Source organism: Dipodomys merriami, unplaced genomic scaffold, assembly GCF_024711535.1.
Source record: "Dipodomys merriami isolate MVZ:Mamm:240054 unplaced genomic scaffold, mDipMer1.0.p SCAF_52, whole genome shotgun sequence".
Classification (NCBI taxonomy): domain Eukaryota; kingdom Metazoa; phylum Chordata; class Mammalia; order Rodentia; family Heteromyidae; genus Dipodomys; species Dipodomys merriami.
This window is the reverse complement of record NW_027206091.1, coordinates 6,518,551-6,538,136: the sequence shown is the minus strand read 5'-3', so window position 1 is coordinate 6,538,136 and position 19,586 is coordinate 6,518,551. Positions and strand designations below refer to the sequence as shown.

The 19,586-nt window shown below is 61.2% G+C and overlaps 1 protein-coding gene across 2 annotated transcripts; it reads right to left on the bottom strand.

The window, feature by feature from the left end:
* Positions 1 to 521: 521 nt before the first annotated feature.
* Kmt2b (lysine methyltransferase 2B) lies at positions 522 to 18,810 on the bottom strand. 2 transcript variants are annotated; one of them, XM_069998632.1, is made up of 37 exons: positions 18,451 to 18,810; positions 17,241 to 17,313; positions 14,968 to 17,021; positions 14,687 to 14,800; positions 14,440 to 14,590; positions 13,946 to 14,225; positions 13,707 to 13,762; positions 13,184 to 13,459; positions 12,805 to 12,899; positions 12,421 to 12,519; positions 11,742 to 11,855; positions 11,444 to 11,590; positions 11,252 to 11,347; positions 10,797 to 10,914; positions 10,208 to 10,321; positions 9,894 to 10,078; positions 9,716 to 9,805; positions 9,540 to 9,644; positions 9,373 to 9,446; positions 8,784 to 8,899; positions 8,602 to 8,693; positions 8,352 to 8,489; positions 7,773 to 7,931; positions 7,557 to 7,677; positions 7,365 to 7,443; positions 7,100 to 7,260; positions 6,126 to 6,353; positions 4,732 to 6,037; positions 4,569 to 4,646; positions 4,383 to 4,492; positions 2,724 to 2,861; positions 2,564 to 2,638; positions 2,297 to 2,474; positions 1,559 to 1,666; positions 1,373 to 1,456; positions 1,140 to 1,269; positions 522 to 1,054 (listed from the first exon to the last, which is right to left on the bottom strand). In XM_069998632.1, exons 1-37 carry the CDS (start codon positions 18,808 to 18,810, stop codon positions 779 to 781), a joined length of 8,178 nt encoding a protein of 2,725 aa, XP_069854733.1. In that variant the 3' UTR covers positions 522 to 778. The 2 variants fall into 2 exon arrangements, with proteins under 2 accessions (XP_069854733.1, XP_069854734.1); XM_069998633.1 differs by lacking the exon at positions 17,241 to 17,313 and having other exon boundaries at positions 18,451 to 18,530.
* Positions 18,811 to 19,586: the final 776 nt, after the last annotated feature.

The following is a 19,586-nucleotide window of genomic DNA, read 5'->3' as shown; positions in this document are numbered from 1 at the left end:
ACTCAACCAGAGTGGAACACTGGATCCACTCCTAACCAAGTGTTAATGGGAAAGACCGGTTATGTCTGGATGGCCTTCCTCCCTTCACCCGTCTCTTCACCTTCCCCAGCTGGCAGGTGTCTGGCACTGAGCCTGGGGCAGCATTCAACACCTGCTGCCTGCTCCCATCTCTGCCTGCTCACTGCCATCCTGAGGGCCTTGACAGAAATGGTGGTAGCTCTGGGTCGGCTGGGCACACAGCTGGCCCATGTGGGGCCAGCAAAGGTACTATGCAATCACACTAGAGGAAGCACAATCCTAATGGGGTAGAGACCCAGCCTCCTTTCCCAGAAGTGCAGATGATCTGTGAGTGCCCCAGGGCTGAGGCCCCGCCCCCAGGCACTCAGTGCTCCACATAAGCAGAGGCTTGGGCTGGAATTCTGCCTGCTGGCCTCACCTTTAGGGCTGATGGACTTCCCTGGTCCGGATGGGTGTGGGGTGGAAAGTGGGAGTTCACACACGAGGGAAGACTATCACCTCTCCAAACATTGACAGACTTTATTGTGAGGGGTTCCCACCTGGAAGCCCCCCCTCTTAAATAAAAAAAGTGCATAGAAAAGAAGGGATTTAGAAACCTTTGTACAGTATCTACATCCTGGGTCCCCAGGGCGGGAAGGGGGTGATGGCTGGGTAGCCTGGTGGGGTGGACGCAGGGCCCGGCCGGGGTGCCCCACTCCGCCCTGAGCAGGAGGGAGGAGTGAGGCACTCTGGGAGGACTGGAGCCACGGCGAGCTTCTTGTCAGTTGAGGAAGCGGCGGCAGCGCTTGGCACCGCAGTTGCAGGGCAGCTTGTTGCTGGCATCTTCGATGGGGAACTTGTAGTCGTACGTGAGCTCCTCCCCACGCAGGATGCGGCGCAGGGCGAAGATGACAATGTGCTTCTGACCCTCCACGTGGATGACGCGCGAGAAGCAGTTGGGCTCACACGAGTGGTTGATGAAGCGGGCAGCGTTGCCATGCATTGTGGCATCCACCACGTCGAAGTCATCCATGCGGAACATGTAGCACCCAATGCCCTAGGGGATGGGCGCGGAGATGAGGCGCTGCCCGGCAGACCCACCTGCCACGCACCCCATGCCCCCACTGGCTGGGGGTGCCCACCTTGCCATCGTAGAACTTCTCCCGCTTGTCCGTCAGCACGGAACGGATGACGATGCCCGAGTACTCAATGACCATCTCGCCAGCGTCGATGTTGCGCTTGCAGAACAGGCCTCGCCCATGGATGGCCGACCTGCAGGATGGGGGGGGGGGGGGGGGAAGTGGCGCTCAGGAGGCAGGGCGGCCACTGGGCAGCCTTCCACAGGGCATCTGTCCACTCACCCAAGCCTACTCACCGGTAGACCCCCACAGCCTCTTTGGACGTCTTCTTGAGGTGGCGAAAACGCATGGCCATGGGCAACTCCAGGCTGGTGGCACGTCTGGTGGCGGACGGCAGTGTCATAGGCTTGTCTCCAGGGATGGTGCCCTTGCACCCCGCCCACCTGCCTGAGAACCCTCTCACCCCAGCTTGCCCTCCACACCTGGTGGACCTGAGCTGCACTTCATCCTCTTCCTCATCGCAGGTGGCCCCCTCGGGGAGCACCCGGTGCTGAGAGGCCAGGAAGTTGAACATGTCAAAGGTACACTTCCTGCAGAAGGGAAGGAAGGAGGGAGGGTCACAGCTTGTCCTTCAGGGAGATGATGCCTGCCCACTCTGACCCAGGCCCCACTTGCTGCTAACACCTGGCTGAGGGGGACTGGGTGGGGCGCTTGCTTGCCACGTGCCTCTAGAAACAACTGGTCTATTTTCTTTTTTCTTTTTCTTTTGGGTCGGTCGTGGGGCCTAAACTGTGGTCCTAGGAGCTTGCCCTCACCTCTTCAGCTCAAGGCAAGCGCTCTATCACTTGAGCTACACTGCCACTTCCGGTTTTCTGGTGGTTTATTGGAGACGAAGAGTCTCAAGGCCTTTCCTTCCCCGGGCTGGCTTTGAAACCTCGATCCTCAGATCACAGCCACCTGAGTAGCTTACAGGCGTGAGCCACTAGCGCCCTGCTTCCCTGAGCTTTTTTGCTCAAGGATAGCACTCTACCACTTGAACCACAGCTCTACTTCCTGCCTTTTGTGGTTAATTCAAGGTAAGAATCTCAAGACTTTTCCTCCCCGGGTTGGCTTCAAGCCAAGATCCTCAGATCCTGCTGATACCTAGGACAAGAGGCCTGAGCTATTGTCACCTGGCTTCTGTCTAGATTTCATTCCCATGGGGTTCCCCAACTTCTCACCGGAGATAGACCTCAGCGCGGGCAGCCCCGTGGGGGTTTAGGGGTGGCTCCTCCTGGCCCTCTCCCTGCTGGTGGTAGCGGAACTTGTAGTGCTGGCAGCGCTGAGCCCCGGGCAGCTGCTCGGCCAGGAAGATGACAGCATCGTGGTGGATGCCCAGGAGCCTGGCCCCACTCATTCCTGAGAGGAGTGGGGAGGACAAAGGGAGGGTGGAGGCCCTGCCTTGCCCTTGGGGATCACCCAGGCACCCGAGGGGGAAGCCCACTTACCACTGAAGGAAAGATGGCGGAGGCGTGCATGCCCTCGGGCCTCCTGCACTTTCTCAATAAGAGCTCTCCAGGCCCCTGGGGTGAGGGTGTGACCAGAGCAGGGTCAGCCCAAGGTCAATGGGACACTTTCCCTCTCAGCCACCCCCCCCCCCCCACTCACCCTCCAAACTCTCGGCCTCCACGCTGAAGCCGTCCTCACTGCTGATCTCGAAGCGCAGGTGCGGGCCGGCACGCTTGGGAGCCAGGTTCTCTTTGTCCTCCGGGGACAGAGGCTCTTCCTCTGAGCTGGAGGCCTCACCTAGGCACAATCATCAGGGAAGAATAGGCACATCACCTCCTAGCGCCACAAAGTAGTTTCAGAAGCACAGTGCCACAGTACTGCAGGTCACACCAACTGACACTCCCTCAAACCCAGTCTATCCCTAACCCTATCTGTCTGCTACTGGTCTTCCTCACGGATTACAGCTCTTCTCCATGTGTTTTTGTGGAGGCACTGAAATTCTTTTCCTATAGTGCTAGGGATTAAACCTAGGGTCCTTTGTGTGCCAGGCAAGCCCTCTACTGTCGAAGCAACCCTCAGGGCTATACAGGGTACATTCCTATGTTACAAATCTATTACAAATGTATAGACGCACCCAAATGGATCCAAGAACACAATAGACACTATATAGGTTACTTAAAGGAATTTCTTTGGAGTTCACAGAGACAGGATCTTATGTTGCCCAGGCTGACCTCAATCTGCCTGCCTCAGTCTCCAGAGGAGCTACAGGCATGTGCCATGCCCAGCTTAGGGAGTACAGTTTAGACGGAACAGCCAGCATTGGCTGCAGGAGTGTGGGTGTGGCAGGCAAGGACAAGGACAACCTTGAACGGACAAGGGGAACAACTACCACTGACCGTGAAGGCCAGGGCAAAGGATAACAAGTCTGGGGTGAAGGTCAAGGCCTCAGGTGGGGACATGCTGAGTGCAACCTTGCTGGTGGAGGCAGCAGAACCAGGGGCCCCAAGTCCAGGGACTGGTTAGGACTGGAGTCAGGATTTAGAGGCCTGAAGCCAGGAGCGAGAGGGAGGAGACATGGAATGAAGGCCAAGGCCCTGGCACATGGTGGATAGCGAGGGCCCGGCCAGAAGAGCAAGGACGGTGTAGGGTCATGGAGGAGAACAGGCTGTGTAGATGCGGCTGCTGACTGTGGGACCCCACTGAGCACACTTCTTTGGACAGCCCCCGCTGTGGGCTGCATTAGGGACATCCAATCCAACTCCATGGGGTCACCACCACCCCTCCAGGCTGTCCCTGCCCTGCACAGTGCAGTCTGCTTCTTCAGTCACAGCTCAGCACTACGCACTGGGATGGGATTGTACCCCAGCCTGCTGAGCCAGCCAACTTTGCCCCTCTTCTCCAACGCCCAGGGCGCCTCAGCAACCACAGCCCACGCTATGATGCCAACTACACTCTCAGCATCTTCCTCACCCCCCCCCACCTGGAACCTGTGGGGTCTGAAGGCAGCTGACCACCTCTGCCCTGACCCTCTGGGGTGCTCCTGTTCATCTGTCCCACCCCCAGATAGAGGAATCTCTCTGGGTGCCCTGGGTAGCGCTGCTACCCCCAACCCTGCAGGCCAGGTCTGAGCGTTCCCAGGCCCTCAGGTGGGCCGCACGGGCTCAGAGGCACAGGAGCCGGATGTCATCGTCTGTCTGCCTGTGTCACGGGCTAGCTCAGTGACTAGCGTCCAGTCTCCGACGGGCCTTGGTCCTGCGTGGTTTTGGGGTGTGAGTGTGACCAAGTGCGGAAGGTGGTGAGGCAGGAAGGTGGGCTTACCTGAGTAGTGGTGCCATTGGGACTCGAGCAGCAGGTCTGAGGGGGCCTCCGGGGCCTGCGGGGGGCCCCCATCTGGCAGTGGCAGCAAAGGGGAGCGTTCCTGGAGGGACCTGCAAGGAGAGACGTGAGGTAGCAGAAGAACAGGGGTCCCCGGGGACACACAAGGAGCGGGGCCCGGCCACTCACCCTGGGCTCTCCTCCCCAGAATGGTCCAGGTCGAGCACCCCCCGCACTGTGGGCGTCTTCATCCTCACTCGACTGAACCTAGCGGAGGAGCCACGGGACTGAGCTGAGCTGCCGTGCGCCCCCTGCCCTCCCTCGCCGCTCCCACCTCAGCCGACTTGCTTACCCACTGCTCCCAAGCCCAGGAACTTGAGGGGCATCGTCCAAGGGTTCCCCCTCTTCGTCCAGCCGGGGGGTCTTGTTGGGGGGAGGTGCGGGAGGGGAGCGGCCCGAGAAGGTGGACACCCTCTTAACGCGGATGGCCTGGCGCGGTGGGCTGGGGGGCCCACTGCTGAACACCAGTGTGAGTGGGGTTGGGGGTGGGGGTGGGGGTGGTGCGGGGCGCACCACCCCCACACCCACCACCGGCAGCACGCTGAGCAGGGGCCCTGTGGGCAGAGTCCAGGAGGCGGGGGCGGTGGGGGGGATGATTGGGGGCAGAGGGGGCTGCTTTACTGGGGGAGGCATGGGCTCGCCCTCCCCAGCCATCTTCACAAACACTTGCCCTAGCTTGTTGACAAGAATGATTTTGGAGGTGGCAGGTTTGGGGGGCTCAGGAGCAGGGCCTAGGCTCAACACCCGGACCCCAGGGGCCCCTGGTAGCCAGGCAAACGTCCGGGCGGGGTCGGCCGGGCTGGGGGGCAGGCCTTGGGAGGGCTGGCTACCATTGGCCAGAGGAGGTGGCGGGGGAAGTGACTCTTCTCTGGGACCAGCAGCCCCCTCTCCAGGCCCCCCCAGGTTCTTCAATACAAAATCCACGATTTCTGAAGGAAGGTCCTCAGGCGGCCGGGCTCTGTCCCCTGCGACCCCCAGGGTGCCAGCTCGGCCCATGCCGGGCCCTGGAGGCGGTGTGCCCTGGCCCCGGGGCTGCTGGACTGCCTCGGCCTCACTGTCCGTGCCGTCATCCACTCCATCCAGCTGCTCAATTCGGGGAGTTCCAGGGATCGGGCCAGGGGCGAGGGCGGGGCTGGACACCACCGTCACAGGGAAGTGGATGTAGCGAGGGGTGGGGCTGGCCTCTTCTTCTGAGCTGTCCCCGGGGCCCCCATGGCTGCTGCCCACAGCCCCCGCGGCCACAATCTCCTCCTGGAAGGGCTCGGTCCCCAGCAGGCTGGCTGCAAAGTCCAGGTCGGCAGCACTCAGTCCTGACACCACTTCCATGTCCTCAAAGTCCGGGCCCAGGTCTTCGGTGGGAGGCAGCGGAGATGGGGCCAGGCCAGGGGGAGCCAGCTCCCCTGAGGTAGGTGAGAGGGCCGAAACGACTGAGGTAGGAGTGGGCACCCTGAGCGGAGGGGAGGCTCGCAGAGGAGGGGAGGCTCGCCAGGACAGAGGGGGCCTGGGGGCCAGCGGGCTGGGCCGCCGAGCGCGTCTGGGAGGAGCGGGGAAGTCGAGGTCTCCCACTGTGGGGATGTGGTGGGTCAGAGAAGGGCTTCCTGTGGGAAAAGGGCAGTGTCAGGCAGCAGCTCCCCTACCTCCCTCCTGGCCCCCTCCTGGGGGGGGGGGATGCACCCCTAGGCTCACCAGGGGACGGCAACGGGCCAAAGGAGACACCTCCCAGGGGCCTCCGCGAGGGGGAGTAGTTGGGCACTTTGATTCGAGCCCCTGAGAAGGAGCGGGGGGCTGGAGGAGGAGCGCTGCTGGCATCCAGCCGCAGGGGGGGATCCAGATTCAGGATGGGTGATGGGTGCTGGACAGCTCCAGGGGTGAGGGTGTCTGCATCTGGCGGGGATTCCTCATGATCTGCAGGCTCTGGAGAAGCAGGACAATTACACTGGGGGTGAGGAGCACCCCAACAAGGCCTCCCATTTGAAGTCAATGGCGTCTGGCCCAGGCCCCAAGCTCTGAAATTCCCCCAAAATCCTCCGTCAGGGCCCCCATACCACTTACCCACGTCCCTGCACTCCCTGCCTGGCCACTGCACTCGGGCTGGACCGACAGTCAGGCCTGCTCTGCAGCCTGGCCAGTCCTCCGGCTTTCCTCACCTGCTCTCACATGCCACATCAAAGGAACCCACCAGTCCTGGGTGCTGGGCGCACTTCACTGCCCTGCCCTGCCCAGGTTTTACAAGCTCTCCTGAGCCTCTCAGCCCACTTGCGCCTAGCCAGGCCAGAAGCAGCCATCTAAGCCCCATGGCTGTCCTGTGATGACCTATCCTTTCCAAGCCTGCAACAAGCCCACCCTGGGCACCGTGCCATGCCGCACTCAGTGCTGCACTCACTACCTGCCTGGCTGGAACACAGCTGCCCCCCAAGTACAGGGCAGCGGTGCATGCGCCAACCTCCAAGCCCCAAGTCAGGGAGCCTTGAGCGCTGCTCCTATCCTCACTGGCCTCAGGCTGGCTGCCTGGTACTCTCCTTTCACTTCCTATAAAATGCCCTGGCACACCCTGACATGGTCTGTAAATTCTGTTACTGCCCTTCCAGCAAAGCCAGCTCTGCAGTTTCTGGGAGGAGGGTGTGGGCAGGGAGGCTCACAGGGCAAGCCCAGGGCCATACCTGGGGATGGGGCGGGGCTGTGCACAATGGTCTGGTTCTCCTCGGCAGCCTCTAGGTGGACAGGCTCCTCCCTAGGCCCCCACGGGCGATACTCCAGAATCCGGCACCGGTACCAGCAGCGCCTCCGAGCATCCACTGTGCTCCAGTAGAGGCGGGAGCACCTGATGGGCATGCATAGAACCATTTGGGTTAGGAGCAGTGGGTAACTAAGAACCAAGATGGGGTCCCAATGACTCCTCCCCTTCCCCGCAGTGCCCCTCCTCACTGGTAGCCGATGGGGAAGAGACGGCCCTCACAATCAGAGAGGTCAGACAGAGTGCCAAGGGAGTCAATCCGGATGGAGCCTGAGGACCAAGGAGAGGAGAGGAGAGGAGAGGGAAGAGAGATGAGACGAGGTGAGGCGAGGAGAGGGGAGGCAGGCTGGCGGGTTAGGAGTGGTAGAGGACAAGTGGCTTACCAATGAGCACATTGATGGCATCAGGTTCAAGCCCTGTCAAGAACTTTCGCTTGAAGTTGATGCCCTCGAAGTCCACATATACGCGGCGGAGAACATCGAACCCATCAGGGGTCACGATCTCCTGGGAGGCAAGTGGAGGCAAGGCCGTGGGTGAGGACGGAATGACTGTGGACACTGCCTGAACACAGGGCAACGGTCTCCCTGGGCCTGGCGCACCTTGCCGTCCAGGAGGTCGGTGTGCTTCTGGCAGAAGACCTTCTTGTCATCCTGGAAGATGCAGTAGCTGGCCCGGGCACACATGAAGTGGAAGTTGCTGAGGCAGGAGGACAGGCAGCAGCCCACCGTGGCTCCGGGCTTCAGGCAGAGCTCGCAGCGCTGCGGGAGGAAGAGCTGCTGCTGGAGAAGCCTGGGCCTTGGCCTGGCCCTGGGCAGCACCGCTGCCCCCAGCTTCGAGGGCTGTGTGCACATGTTGAGTGGGGAGAGCGTCCTGAGTGGCACTTGCTCCTTCCACATCAATCTTCCCTACTCTGTCCTCACAGATGTCCTGTGCCCAGTATACCCACCATCCAACTCGTCAGAGCTTGGGGTGCTGTCCAGGCCCCACACAGTAAGAATTTGAACTGGACCACTCCCAACAGGAGGGCTACAGTGGAGGAGAGTACCAGCACGGGCTCAAGCAGAGAGTCTACCTAAAGCCCCTAGGCTGTGGGCCCAGATTATGGTCAAAGAGCACAAAAGGGAAATGCTGCTGATACTAACCCCCCAGGGGAAGGACACGTCCAGCCTCACACTCACCATCTGCCGCCCCCGAGCCACGGCGGCATGCACGTTCTTGAGGGACCCGTCGTTCTCCTCAAATACTTCAGCTGACCAAATGGCACAGTTGACGTGTGTCCACTCATTCTGCCCAATGTAGAGGAGCCGTCCCGCCTCCTGGGGGCAGCAGAGGAGTGGCGGGATGGAGGTGGGGAGACAAGGCCTCGCCCCTCTCCCCCTAGCCTCGTCCCCCTCCTTCCCCCAGGGGCTCCACGGGGGGAACACTCACTTTAGAGTCAGCATCCCCATACTTGAGGCAGAGCGCACACTGCCGAGGGTCCTCCAAGTGTGAGAACGCAGCTGCATCCTTGCCCTGCACAGCTGGAAAGGAGCGAGGAAGGGAAGAGTCACCACTGGGCACCTGGCCTACCATCTCAGAGGAGCTGGCTTCCAACACCCACTTCCTAGTACCTGCTGAGGGATCCCCTGGAGGCTGCCCTGATTCTGGGGTCTCCAGTTCCTGCTGTCTCCACTGAGCATAGACGTGATCCAGGGATGGGGGTAATACCGCGTTGGGGAGGACTCCACTGTGGACAGGCAAAGTTAGCACCTGCCATGGTCCACCAAAGCAGCTGGGAGGGGGCCTGCCCACCCAGCACCTGCCTCCACCAGTCCACGTGGAATCTTCCTCTCAAACAAACCCGACCCTCTCGTGCCCCCTTCCACAAAGAATGTGCTCCACTCCCTGCCTGGAACTCCCCTCCAGCTCGTGACTTGCGTGGCAACACCTCCTGGGTTTCGCCACCTCTGCCCTGACCGCCTGGGTCGCCACCCAAACGTGGGCTCTTTAAGCTGAGCACAGTCTTCACTGGCTCACTGTCGCTACCACGTCCACAACAACCTGGCACTAGGTAAAGCAAGTGAGCTCTGGTTCCACAGCCTCAGCCTCTGCTGCCCCAGCCACATTCACCCGCACCCTCCTTTCTGGCCTCCCAGCCCCGCCTCATCCCGGGCTAGCCCTCACTCCTCAACGCCCCAGCTGCTCCCCAGCCCTGCTCACTTTGGCAGCCGGGTACTCCGTCGCCAGTACTTGGGATCATGGGCGTCGAACCAGCCGAACGCAGACTCTAGCAGCTGGGGAGGGGTTAAGAAAATGAGAACTGGCTTCTCATCACTCACAGTGAGTGAGCCTCTCTGCCCACCAGGACTACTCAGCGCTGAGCTCACCTTTAGCAGGAGCCCCTTCACCTGAGCCCCTGCCCGACGCTCGGGGGCCTCGCCTTCTTCTGCGCGCCTCGTCAGGACACTCACCATGTCCTCCATGAAGCTGTGCTGTAAGAGGCTTTGTCAGGACCCCACCCTGCCCACTCCTCACGCCACTCCCCCACCTCACGTCCACTCACCACAGACGTGTAGTGGCCTTCCTCAAAGCGCTGACCTACAGCTTGCAAACCACAGGCTCCTGGGTGCAGGCGCTTCCCATCCTGCCCACACTGCAAATGAAGACAGTCAGCATGGCCTGCAGCAGGTGCAGAGCAAGCCCGGCGCCACCCCACCTGCCCCAGAGCCCCCCCCCCCGACCTGGGTACACAGCAGCAGTGGGACGGCCACCTTGGAGCTGAGCAGGCCCTGGAGCACCTGGCGCAGGCCCCCCTGAAGGGCCCCACTCAGGGCCTCCCGCCATCGGGGCTGTGTGGCACCTGCACACGGCCCACATGTGTAGAGCACGGAGTCTGGCAGCCCAGAGAGAATCTCATAGTCTTCGTCTGCAACAGTTGGGTAAGAAGGCAGTCAGGGGGCATGAGGATGCCCCGAGCAGGCAGATCACCTGGGGTGGTCACCTGTGCACGCTCCAGGGTCAGGGCAGCCCCCATCAGGCAGAGACCCACTTGTACCTGAGAGCCCTTCACACTTGGCGTGCACCCAGTGGTCACACTGCGCACACTGCATCATCTTGCTTTCGTAGTCATTGTCTTCGTAACAGCGGGTGCAAATTGGGCAGAAGTTTCCTAGAGGAAGAGACCAAGTAGGAAGAGTCAGATGGGGCCCTACCCTGGGCCCCATTCAAAGATCAAGCACACCTTGAAGGGTGCCCCCATCACAACCCTGTCTTACATCCTCCCAGTTCCAAAAAGCCGAGTGAGGACTAAACAGTGCTCCTACCATGCACAGGGCCTTGCCAAGTGCACTGCTCCAACACACAAGGAACACCCCGGGAAGACTTGAGGTTCTGGGAGTGGCTTCAGAGACCAACCAGGTGGCTTCCAAGCCTGACCCCCAGATGCCCTTCTGAGGCTCTGTGTCCAGTTTACAATACACTAGACAGGGTTGGCGGCATGCCTCAAGAGCAAGTCTGACTTTCAAACCCCAGCTCTGCACATGCATACACGCACATGCGTACACATACATGCACACACACATGCACACACATAGGCCCCCAATGGGAGCCTGGCCTGCTCCCCTGCGCCCCCAGTGCTGTCCCACCTTTCTCATAGAGCTGGGTGCACCTAGGGCAGAGGCTATAATCCCCAGACCACTCCACGTCCCAGTTCTTGCCCGGAGTCGCCCCACAGCTCTTACAGCGCACGCATGCTGAACAGATCTAGGGGAACATGGCAATGTCAACAGATGGGCCAGAAAGGGCTCAGAGAAACAAATGATGGGGAGGGGACTGGGTGAGACACACACAAGAGAGCAAGAGGGGGACAAGAGGGCAAAGGGGTCCTCAGCTCAGAGCCCGGGACTGTGGAATTTCAAGCTGGACTCTGCCTACATCTTGCCTAGTGAAGTTTGGGGGAGCTGTTCTTGTCACACTCTCAAAGCACTCCCAGCCCTCCCCTGCTGAGAGCTCTGGTTTTAAGCAGGCCCTGGGATGGGGAGGAGAGGAGGAAGAGAGGCTAATAACCCCAACACCAAACAGGCAAGGGCTCCAGTCTCACCCAGTGCCGACGTCTTCGAGTGGCCCGGGTGGGGTAGCTGGGCCCTAGGCAGGCTGGGTGGTAGGCATGGCGGCAGCGCTCACACTCTAGGAGGTGCTGAGGGACAAGGGTGGAGAGACAGCGATGCAACCTTACTGCCCATGGATAGCCCTCTGCCAGGCCTCCCCGCCCAGGCTGGCCCAGTGCCTGAACCTTGGATCCTCGACCTTTTCGTCCACAGACATGGCAGAATTTGCAGCGGCGGCAGCACCAAGAGTCGTGATGCTGGGGAAGGGGCCTCTCCGCCTCCTCCAGGCAGAATGGGTGGAAAGGGTCACAGCAGACTTGGCAGAACACCAACTAGGAGTGGAGTGGGGTGAGGGAAGCAAATGATGGCACAGTGTGAGGCTGGGAAGCCAGGGGATTACACCCAGATGACAGAGCCCAGCCTGCCAGTCAGGGGCTCAGAGAGACTGACTTGGAGTCTGTGAAGAAAGGGCTATGTACCAACCTCATGGAGGCCTTTGCTGGCACACAGCAAGCACACCATTGGCGGCCCCCCAGGCACGGACGTCAGCACACTCAGGCCACCCATCAGCCACACATTCTCTAGGTCGCAATCCTCCTGAGCAGAGAAAACAGGTTCAGAAACAACCAAAGCACAAGTTATCACTATGCATTTAAAAGAAAAACACACTTTGTTATCTTTAAGTAGTTATACAGAGAAGTTGCCATTCAACAAGGCTGTTTATGAATATAATTCATCCTGTTCAATGTCAATGCTTCCAGCCTTCTCCATCCCTCCCAACCCAATCCCTTCTATCTAGTTTAATTTTGTAGGATATGCACTGAGGTTTTTGTTTTTTTGCCAGTCCTGGGGCTTGAACTCATGTCCTGGGCACTGTCCCTGAGCTTCTTTTGCTCAAGGCTAGCACTCTACCTTGAACCACAGCGCCAGTTCCAGCTTTTTCTGTGTATGTGGTACTAAGGAATCGAACCCAGGTTTTCATGCATGCTAGGCAAGCACTCTGCCACTAAGCCACCTTTCCAGCCCCATACATTGAGTTTTTACTACAATCTGAACCACTTCCTCCTTTCATGTGCCAAGTTATCTGCAAAACCCTGGTTACAAAGTGCCTGAACACAATCCTCCCAACTGGCCCTGCACACCACTGCCCCCCACAACACACCTTAAAGTCCACACGGACCCGGTGCACGCCATCAGGAGACTTCTGTTTCCCAGTCCAGCCATTGGGAAAAGAAGCATAGGGGCCAGAGACCAAAGCATCCTAGAGATGGAGGAGGGTGGCTCAGAGGCTGCCAGCGCCATCCCCTCTGCAAAGCCATCCTGCCGCCCTACCCCCAGCCTGCTGGGCCCTGCCTCTTGCCCAGACCCCACGCTGCTTTTGGGTGGGTGAGGAGGGTGGGCGGGCCTCACCCCCGGGCCTGTGCTCAGGTGTGGACACACCACGGCACGCGGGTGTGCCCGTCACCCTGACTTGCCAGGTAGCTCCTGGAGAGCAGGAGCCACGCCTCACACGGGGCTGGGGGTTCTCGGAGTGGGCCGTGCTGACCTTGTCCAGACGCCTTCGGGCCTTGAGCTGCAACACAGGCTGCAGGGTGGGTTTGCGGGGCCTGCTCTGCTCCTCAGGTTCTGGCACAGGCAGCTCTAGGCAAACACAGGAAGAGTTTGGTGCCTTACCCCTCCTTCTACAGCCCCAGACTTCCTTAACCAACCACAAGGATGGCCTTTAAGCCCTGCTTAACCAGCCCAGGGAGCAGCAGGCACATCAGTTCCCTTTCTCTGCCCTCAGCCACTCTTAAGAGACTAATGAGCCCCAAGACTGGGAGAGTGCGTCTCAGTGGTATAGCATTCATCTAGAATGTACCAGGCCCTGGGTTCCATCCCCAGCACAGCAGAGCAAACTAGAGGCGCTGAGCGGTGGTTCGCACCATGTTCTCTGGGAGTCCGGCGCCGTGGAGCAGGAGCCCCGGGCTCCGAGTCGTCTGAGTCCTCGAAGACATCATAGGACGGCCGCTGTTTGACGCAGCGCCGGGCTGACTTGCGCTGCAGTAGGAGGGAGTCCTGCTCCTCGGGCCCAGGGGTGGGCCCCACCTCCTCCCGGGGCCCCCCAGCTCCCGCCCCCCGGCGTGGGCCTGGAGGACCAGGGGAGGCCTCAGGAGATTCATCGGAATCCCAGGGCAACAGCGTCTTCACTATCGTCCGGCCTGTGGGAACAGGGGACTTGGTAGGATTTGAACTCAGCCACGGACACGGGATGCTTGGGACAGAGGAAAGGCAGAAAGAAGTGGAGCAGAGGAGGGTGGAAGCCATAGGAAAGCGCTTTTGGGAGACAAGGACAGAAGTGTGCAGCTACAGAGATGGGAGGCAGGGAGCAAAGGCAGTGGGCGGGGCCTCTGCTGCACCACACCTCTTCTGAGGCCTTATAAACAAATGCTTCTTAAACCTGGGTACCTTTTTTGGCCAGCCGCTCCATCTTGCGAGCCTCTATCTTGTCACACTTCCGGTATCTGGGGAGGGGAACAGCATGTCACCAGGGAAGGGGACTGTGGTCTGGGGAAGAGAGGAAGCTCTCCATGGATACCAGTCCCACTGCTCTTAGGGGGGAAAGAGAGACTGGAAGAGAGGCTAGGGCTAGAGGCTGACAAGCCAGGAGGGAAGGGGAAGAAAGAGGCCGTACCGCAGCTACTCACACACAGCACTGCTTCTTCGTGTTGGGGCCCCCAAACTTAGGTTTGTCTAAGCAGTTGACACAGGACCCACAATCCTGCACACGCAGACAGCCCCGACAGTGCCCACAGCGGGCCATCCGCATCTTCTTGCCATGGTGGGAGGGCAGGGGGCGCCGGGGTGTGTGGGCCAGGGCGCCTCCAGACCCCGCAGGCTCCAAGTCTCCCCCAGGGCCTGCTGCTTCCACCTTTCCTGGCTGGGACCCGGATGGTACACTCTCAGTCTCCGACGCTGACGATGTATCTGTTGCAGCAGATGAGAAATGGAGCCATGAGGCCACCAGGGTCCCACCTCTTACCTGCTTCCCCTCAACCAACACTTCCCACACTCACGAGTTCTGGCCATGTCAAACCTACAGCTAATGCTCCAGCCCACCCACCACTCAAACTCTATCTCCTTGGCTCTTGGTCCTCTTCCAAACCAGACAGCCATCAGTCCCCGTGACATAGCCCCCTACCCTCGGTGGCGAGGTCCTGCCGGTCCCGGAGAGGGAGGGCACTGAGGCGGGGGACATCTTCAGGCACCATGGCCCGTGCCTGACCCAGGGCCACAGCAGCATGGCGGCAGACATGTTTGATGCGGGGCCCTTGCACAGGGGACTCAGGGCCCTGGAGAGGAGAAACCAGAAGTATGCATGGGGGACCGCTCCCCATGCTTCTGTGGCCAGCCTTCCTCAGAGGACCCCCCCCCCATTCACTGCATACCGATGCTCGCTCTCTCTTAGCTTCCAATGATTCATCTTCAGACTTGACACCACTTCTGTCTGGGGCCTGCTTGATGGGCCCCACAGCCTCTTCCATTTGCCCTCCAGGGCTCAGCTGGTAGGGGAATAAACAGGGTCAGGGGCAACAGGAACAGCACAGGGCGGGGTAGGGCTGGAGCAGCAGCACAGGGTCCTGGGGATGAAGAAGGACTGCACTGCGAGTGTCCCGGGAGGCAGCTGCAAGGACCAGGTCCAGGGGCCTGGCCACATCACCATGCTCACCGGCATTGAGGCCGCCACTTTCTGCTGCTGCTGCTGGTCAATCTTAAACAGCTGCACCTTGGCTCTCTTGAGAAGGCTGAACATTTTCTCCTCCACCCCAGACAGTGGTGGCGAACCCAGGCTTGTGGCCCGGGCCTTCTCCAGTACGGCTGTGTGCTGCGGTGATGGCGAGGCTGGCTGCAGCTGGAACTGTGGCTGGGCTTGGGGCTGCGGTGGAGGCAGTGGCTGGGGCAGGAGCTGGGGCTGCAGGGCTTGGAGGGGCTGCTGCCCACTGCTTGGAGCAGGAACCCCATGGGGAGGCACCTCGGCCTTAACAGGAGTGGTGACCACAGGGACAAATCGTGGAAGGCTGAGGTGGTTGGTGCGGCCCACTGCCCGTGGCTCAGGCTCAGCGGGAGAGTCGTCAGCGGGAGGAGGCTCTGGCTCAGGGGCTTCCGGAGCCCCAAGGGGAGTAGTAAGCACCGATTCATAGATCTTCAGGTGGGCTTCACTTGGGGTAAACTGAGGGGCACGAAGGAGTAGGGGCCTCCGGGAGGGAGCAACAGGGGCAGGGGGTGGTGATGGGGCTGGGGGAGGGGCGGGCGGGGGAGGCGGCGTCTCCTGGGTGAGTGAGGTCCAGCGGAATGTGGGCTCCCTCAGGATGGACCGTCTCTTCTCAGGGAGTGGAACTGGGGTGGATGGGGGAGTCGGGGCACGCGGTGGAGATGGGACTGGCGGTGGTGGTTCTTGGGGAGCAGCTGGGGAGGTGGCAATGGGAGGTCGCAGAACAGGGGAGACCTCCACCTTTGGGGGCTTGGGTGGGTCTTCATCCATAAATCGCCGGGGGGTCTTGATGACACGGGAGGAGCGGGCACTCACCACAGGCATAATAAACTGCCGTATATTCTTCAGGAAAGTGGTACTTTTGGGGGCCACGGTGGGACTGTCTTCTGGAGGGCCTCCTACGGTGGTGCTGGGGTTTGGAGTGGGAGGACAGGTGCTTTCTGGCCCGGCCCGAGCAGCTTCCCGTTCTGCCCTCTGGCTGGCAGTCAGAGGAGGCCGGCCCCTCTTTCTAGAGCAGGTAGCTGGGACCACAGGAGGAGGGGACTCTTCCTGCTCCTCAGGGGCTGGAGGCAGTGGAGAGGAGGGTGGGGGAGGGGGAGAGGCTGAGGAGGGGGGAGGGCAAAGTGGAGGTGGAGTTGAAGAGGGGGGTGGAAGGGGGGGCGGGGGGGGAGGAGGAGGAGGAGGAGGAAGAGGAGGAGGAGGTGGTGGTACAGGAGCTGGAGGAGTCAGGGGCGGTGACAATGGCTTCGCCTCTTCCTTTTCCTTGGCCAGCATCACCTCTTCCTCTACCATAGCTGTCTCTTCCTTCTCCTCTGCCAGCTCTTTGTCTCCCTCTGCTTCTTTTTTCTTCTCCTCTCCTTCCTCCTCCAGGTTCTGCTCCTGCTTCTTCCAACAAGGACCCCCTTCCTGTCCAGATTTAACTCTTCTCTGGGGTGTATCCTGCCAGCTTTCCCCATGTTGACCTTGACCCTGACCTGATTCGAATCCCAAGGACAACTGTCCCATCTTCACCTTTTTGGCCTTTGAAACAAACTTGATCATGAGGGGAAGCCCGCCTCGGCCTCTGCCCCTGCCTCCACGGCCTCCTCTCCCAGGCTGTCCTCCATGCCTGGGAGTGCCAGGTCCTGGACCAGGTCCCTCCTTGCACTTCCAGCTGCCCGTTCGGTGTTTTACTGGAACCATAGGAGGTGGGGGCTCAGGCTTAGGGATTGTCACAGCCGCTTCTGCTACCACTACTGCTTGCTGCTTCTTCCGGCAGGGGCCTGCTGGCCGTCCTGGGGGTCGTCCCCGAGACCGACGGGGGGTTGAGGGTTCACATGCCCGGTTCCGGGGGACTGGGGGTGCCTGGGCCCGCCGGAGAAGTTCAGTCAGTGCCTGCACCATCCGTTCTGTGCCCTCCTCACCCCGTTTCCGAGCAGGGGTCTTTGGGGGGATAGGAGTCACATCTGCTAGGCGAGGAGGAGGAAGGGGGGTCGTCTTATGCTTTCGGCCCCGACCTCGGGGGGCTCGACCTAAAAAGGAGAATAGGTGTGGGGAGATGGGTCAAGCTGGCCCTGCAGAGCCAAGAAGGGGGTCTCTGTTTTTTTTCCCCACCACCCAGCCTTGCCTGGACTTTGAACACAAGGCACGCTCAGTAACTGGGGGGGACCAGGCGAACAGGGGAGCGCTGACACAAAGGGCAAGAACAACATCCCTGTAAAGCTAGAGGTCCAGTTTTCCCCATCACTCACCTCGCTGGGATCGGAGCGCAGAGCGCAGGGAACTGGGGGCCACATCTTCATCTGAATGAAAACCCTGAAACTCCTGATTTAGGGGACCAAGGGTGGAGGGGAGAAACAGCAGTCAGTGCCCAGGCCTTGGTTCCAGTGGGGGACTCTGGTCTGGAGGAACTATCCCCCAGCTTCCCCTTAAATGCACCCCTGCTCATTTATAAGAGAATTAAGCTCACTGAAAGGTTTGAAGGGAGATTTAAAACAAAACAAAAAAACTAGGGCCTTCTCCCCAGGGACAGTGGCACAAAGCATTTTCTGAAGTCCTATCTCTAAGTGCCAGGCTACCAAGCAGTGGCTCCCAGGCCAGAAGAAACACACAGTGGGGTCTCCCTACAAAGAGGGCAGAGCCCAACTCAAGAAGTGGGATGTCCAATCACACCCTTTCAGACATTGTTTCCTGCAGGAAAATGAGCATGAGGACACCGGAGTGAGTATGTATGAATGTGAGTGTGTAGGGGGAAATCAATGGCTTATCAGATGGAGTCCACTCTGAACCTTCAGGTTATCATATCTAAGCAACACATCCACACCTCCTTGCCTTTCCGTAATGGCCAAGGGATTATCTCCTGATCTGAACTCAGATCCCGTCGGCCAGTCTCAAGACTCTGCCTTGGGTGGTGTCCCTTTAGCCCCGATTACCCCAGGAAGCCCCTCTAACCACTCTACCATAGACCCGAGGAGGAACTGAGGCACTGGGGGGGATGTGTCAGAGGTTATGAGGCCCAAGCAGAAGCAGCCTACAGGTGAAAAAGCCACGCTGCAGCTGCTGCTTCTGCTGCTACTGCTACTTGCTGTCAACCAGTGCGGGTCTTGCACGCAGTCCCCTATGGCCGCCCCAACCCCACCTCTCCCGCCCTGGCTTTGCTTCTGAGAAGGATCAGCTCGGGACACTTGGGGCATGCATGCTTGCCCCGGAGTATGCCTGCCCGGCTGCAGCCAAGGGGCTCCTCCGTCTACTCTCAGAGGCCAGAGATCGGTGCAGCTGGTCGTCTCCTTCCCCGCCGCTAACCTGGGGCTCCTTTCCGCAGGAGAAGGGGGGGGGGAGTCCGGGCCCTGACGATACCCCCCCACTTTCCCACGCCACCCTTCGAGATACGCCGGAGCCCCGCAAGCCCCCTTCGGGCTCCGCCCCGCCCGCCGCCGGGGGACGCGCCGACCCCCGCCTCACCTCCTCGTCCGTGTCCCCGTCACTGCTTTCCTCCTCCGGCACGCAGCCTCGGCCCGAGCCCCAGCCACGGCCCCGACCCCGGCCCCGGCCTCGATGAACCCGCGGGCCGGCCCACAGGCGGCGGAGCCGGCGCAGGCCCCGACGGAATCCCAGCAAGCGGAGTAGGGCCGTGTCCTCTCCGGGTTCGGCCCCGCCGGGCCCCACCGCGCCACCGCGCCGCAGGGTTACCCGCACTCTTTCGGCCCCGCTGCCGCGTCCGCCGCGGCCCCCGCCCCCGCCCGAACCCCGCGGCCGGCCCGGGAAGCGGCCCCGCGCGGAGCCAGGCCCGGGGCAACTGCCGCCGCCCGCCGCCGCCGCCATCTTGGCACCGTGAGAGGAGCGGGGAGGCGGGGGGAGGGGCGGCCCGTGCGCAGGGCCGGGGGGAGGGGAGGGGAGGAGGGGCGAAGCGGGGCGGCTCGCCGGCCGCTCGGCGGCTCTCGACAACAACCAGCGCCGCCGCGGGGCCGGCGGGAGCCGGGGGCTGGGCCGGCCGCGCGCGAGGCACCACGGGAGCGGGAGTCCGGGGCCGGCCCGGCCGTCGCTCTCAAAGCCGCACCTGGCGGAGCACTGAGCCCGGCGTTGCACGCCCGGAGGGTCGGGGCGCGGGAGGGTCTGCTTCTGGGAAATGTAGTCCAGACGCCCCCGCTCCTTCCGCCGGGCGCTAGGGCGCGCGAGCGCAGACTACGGGGGTCCCGGACACCCCCCGCCCCCTTCCGACCAGGACCCGGAAAGTCAGTGGGGCCTGCCTCCAGGAGGTGTGGTCCTCGCCTCAGACTCCTCCCATTGTTCTGCTCCCAGCCAGCGACCTCCAAGGAACTACAACTCCCAGAGTGCCGCGCGTGCGCTCCGGACCCTGGGAACCCGGCAGACGCTGGGAAATAAAAGTTGGTGACGGGCGGGAGGTGCGCGACGGGAGGAGGGGGCGGTAGTGCCGCCGCGTTAGCCCCCGCGTTCTCCCCCGCTCGGGCGGCCGCGCTTCGGAGGCCCGCTCTGCCCTGCCCCGCCCCGCCCCGCCCCAGCGCGGAGGGGAGGCTCTGGGGAGGGGGGAAAATCTGGCGGCTCCTCCAGTGCGCTAGGAAGAGGGGGCGGGAACCTGA

Coding starts and splice junctions, on each gene's coding strand:
- Kmt2b (XM_069998632.1), bottom strand. CDS start 18,810: ATGGCGGCGGCGGCGGGCGGCGGCAGTTGCCCCGGGCCTGGCTCCGCG. Junction 12,520..12,804: donor CCCGAAGGCGTCTGGACAAG/GTCAGCACGGCC, acceptor CTCCATCTCTAG/GATGCTTTGGTCTCTGGCCC. Junction 11,348..11,443: donor GAAAAGGTCGAGGATCCAAG/GTTCAGGCACTG, acceptor CTTGTCCCTCAG/CACCTCCTAGAGTGTGAGCG.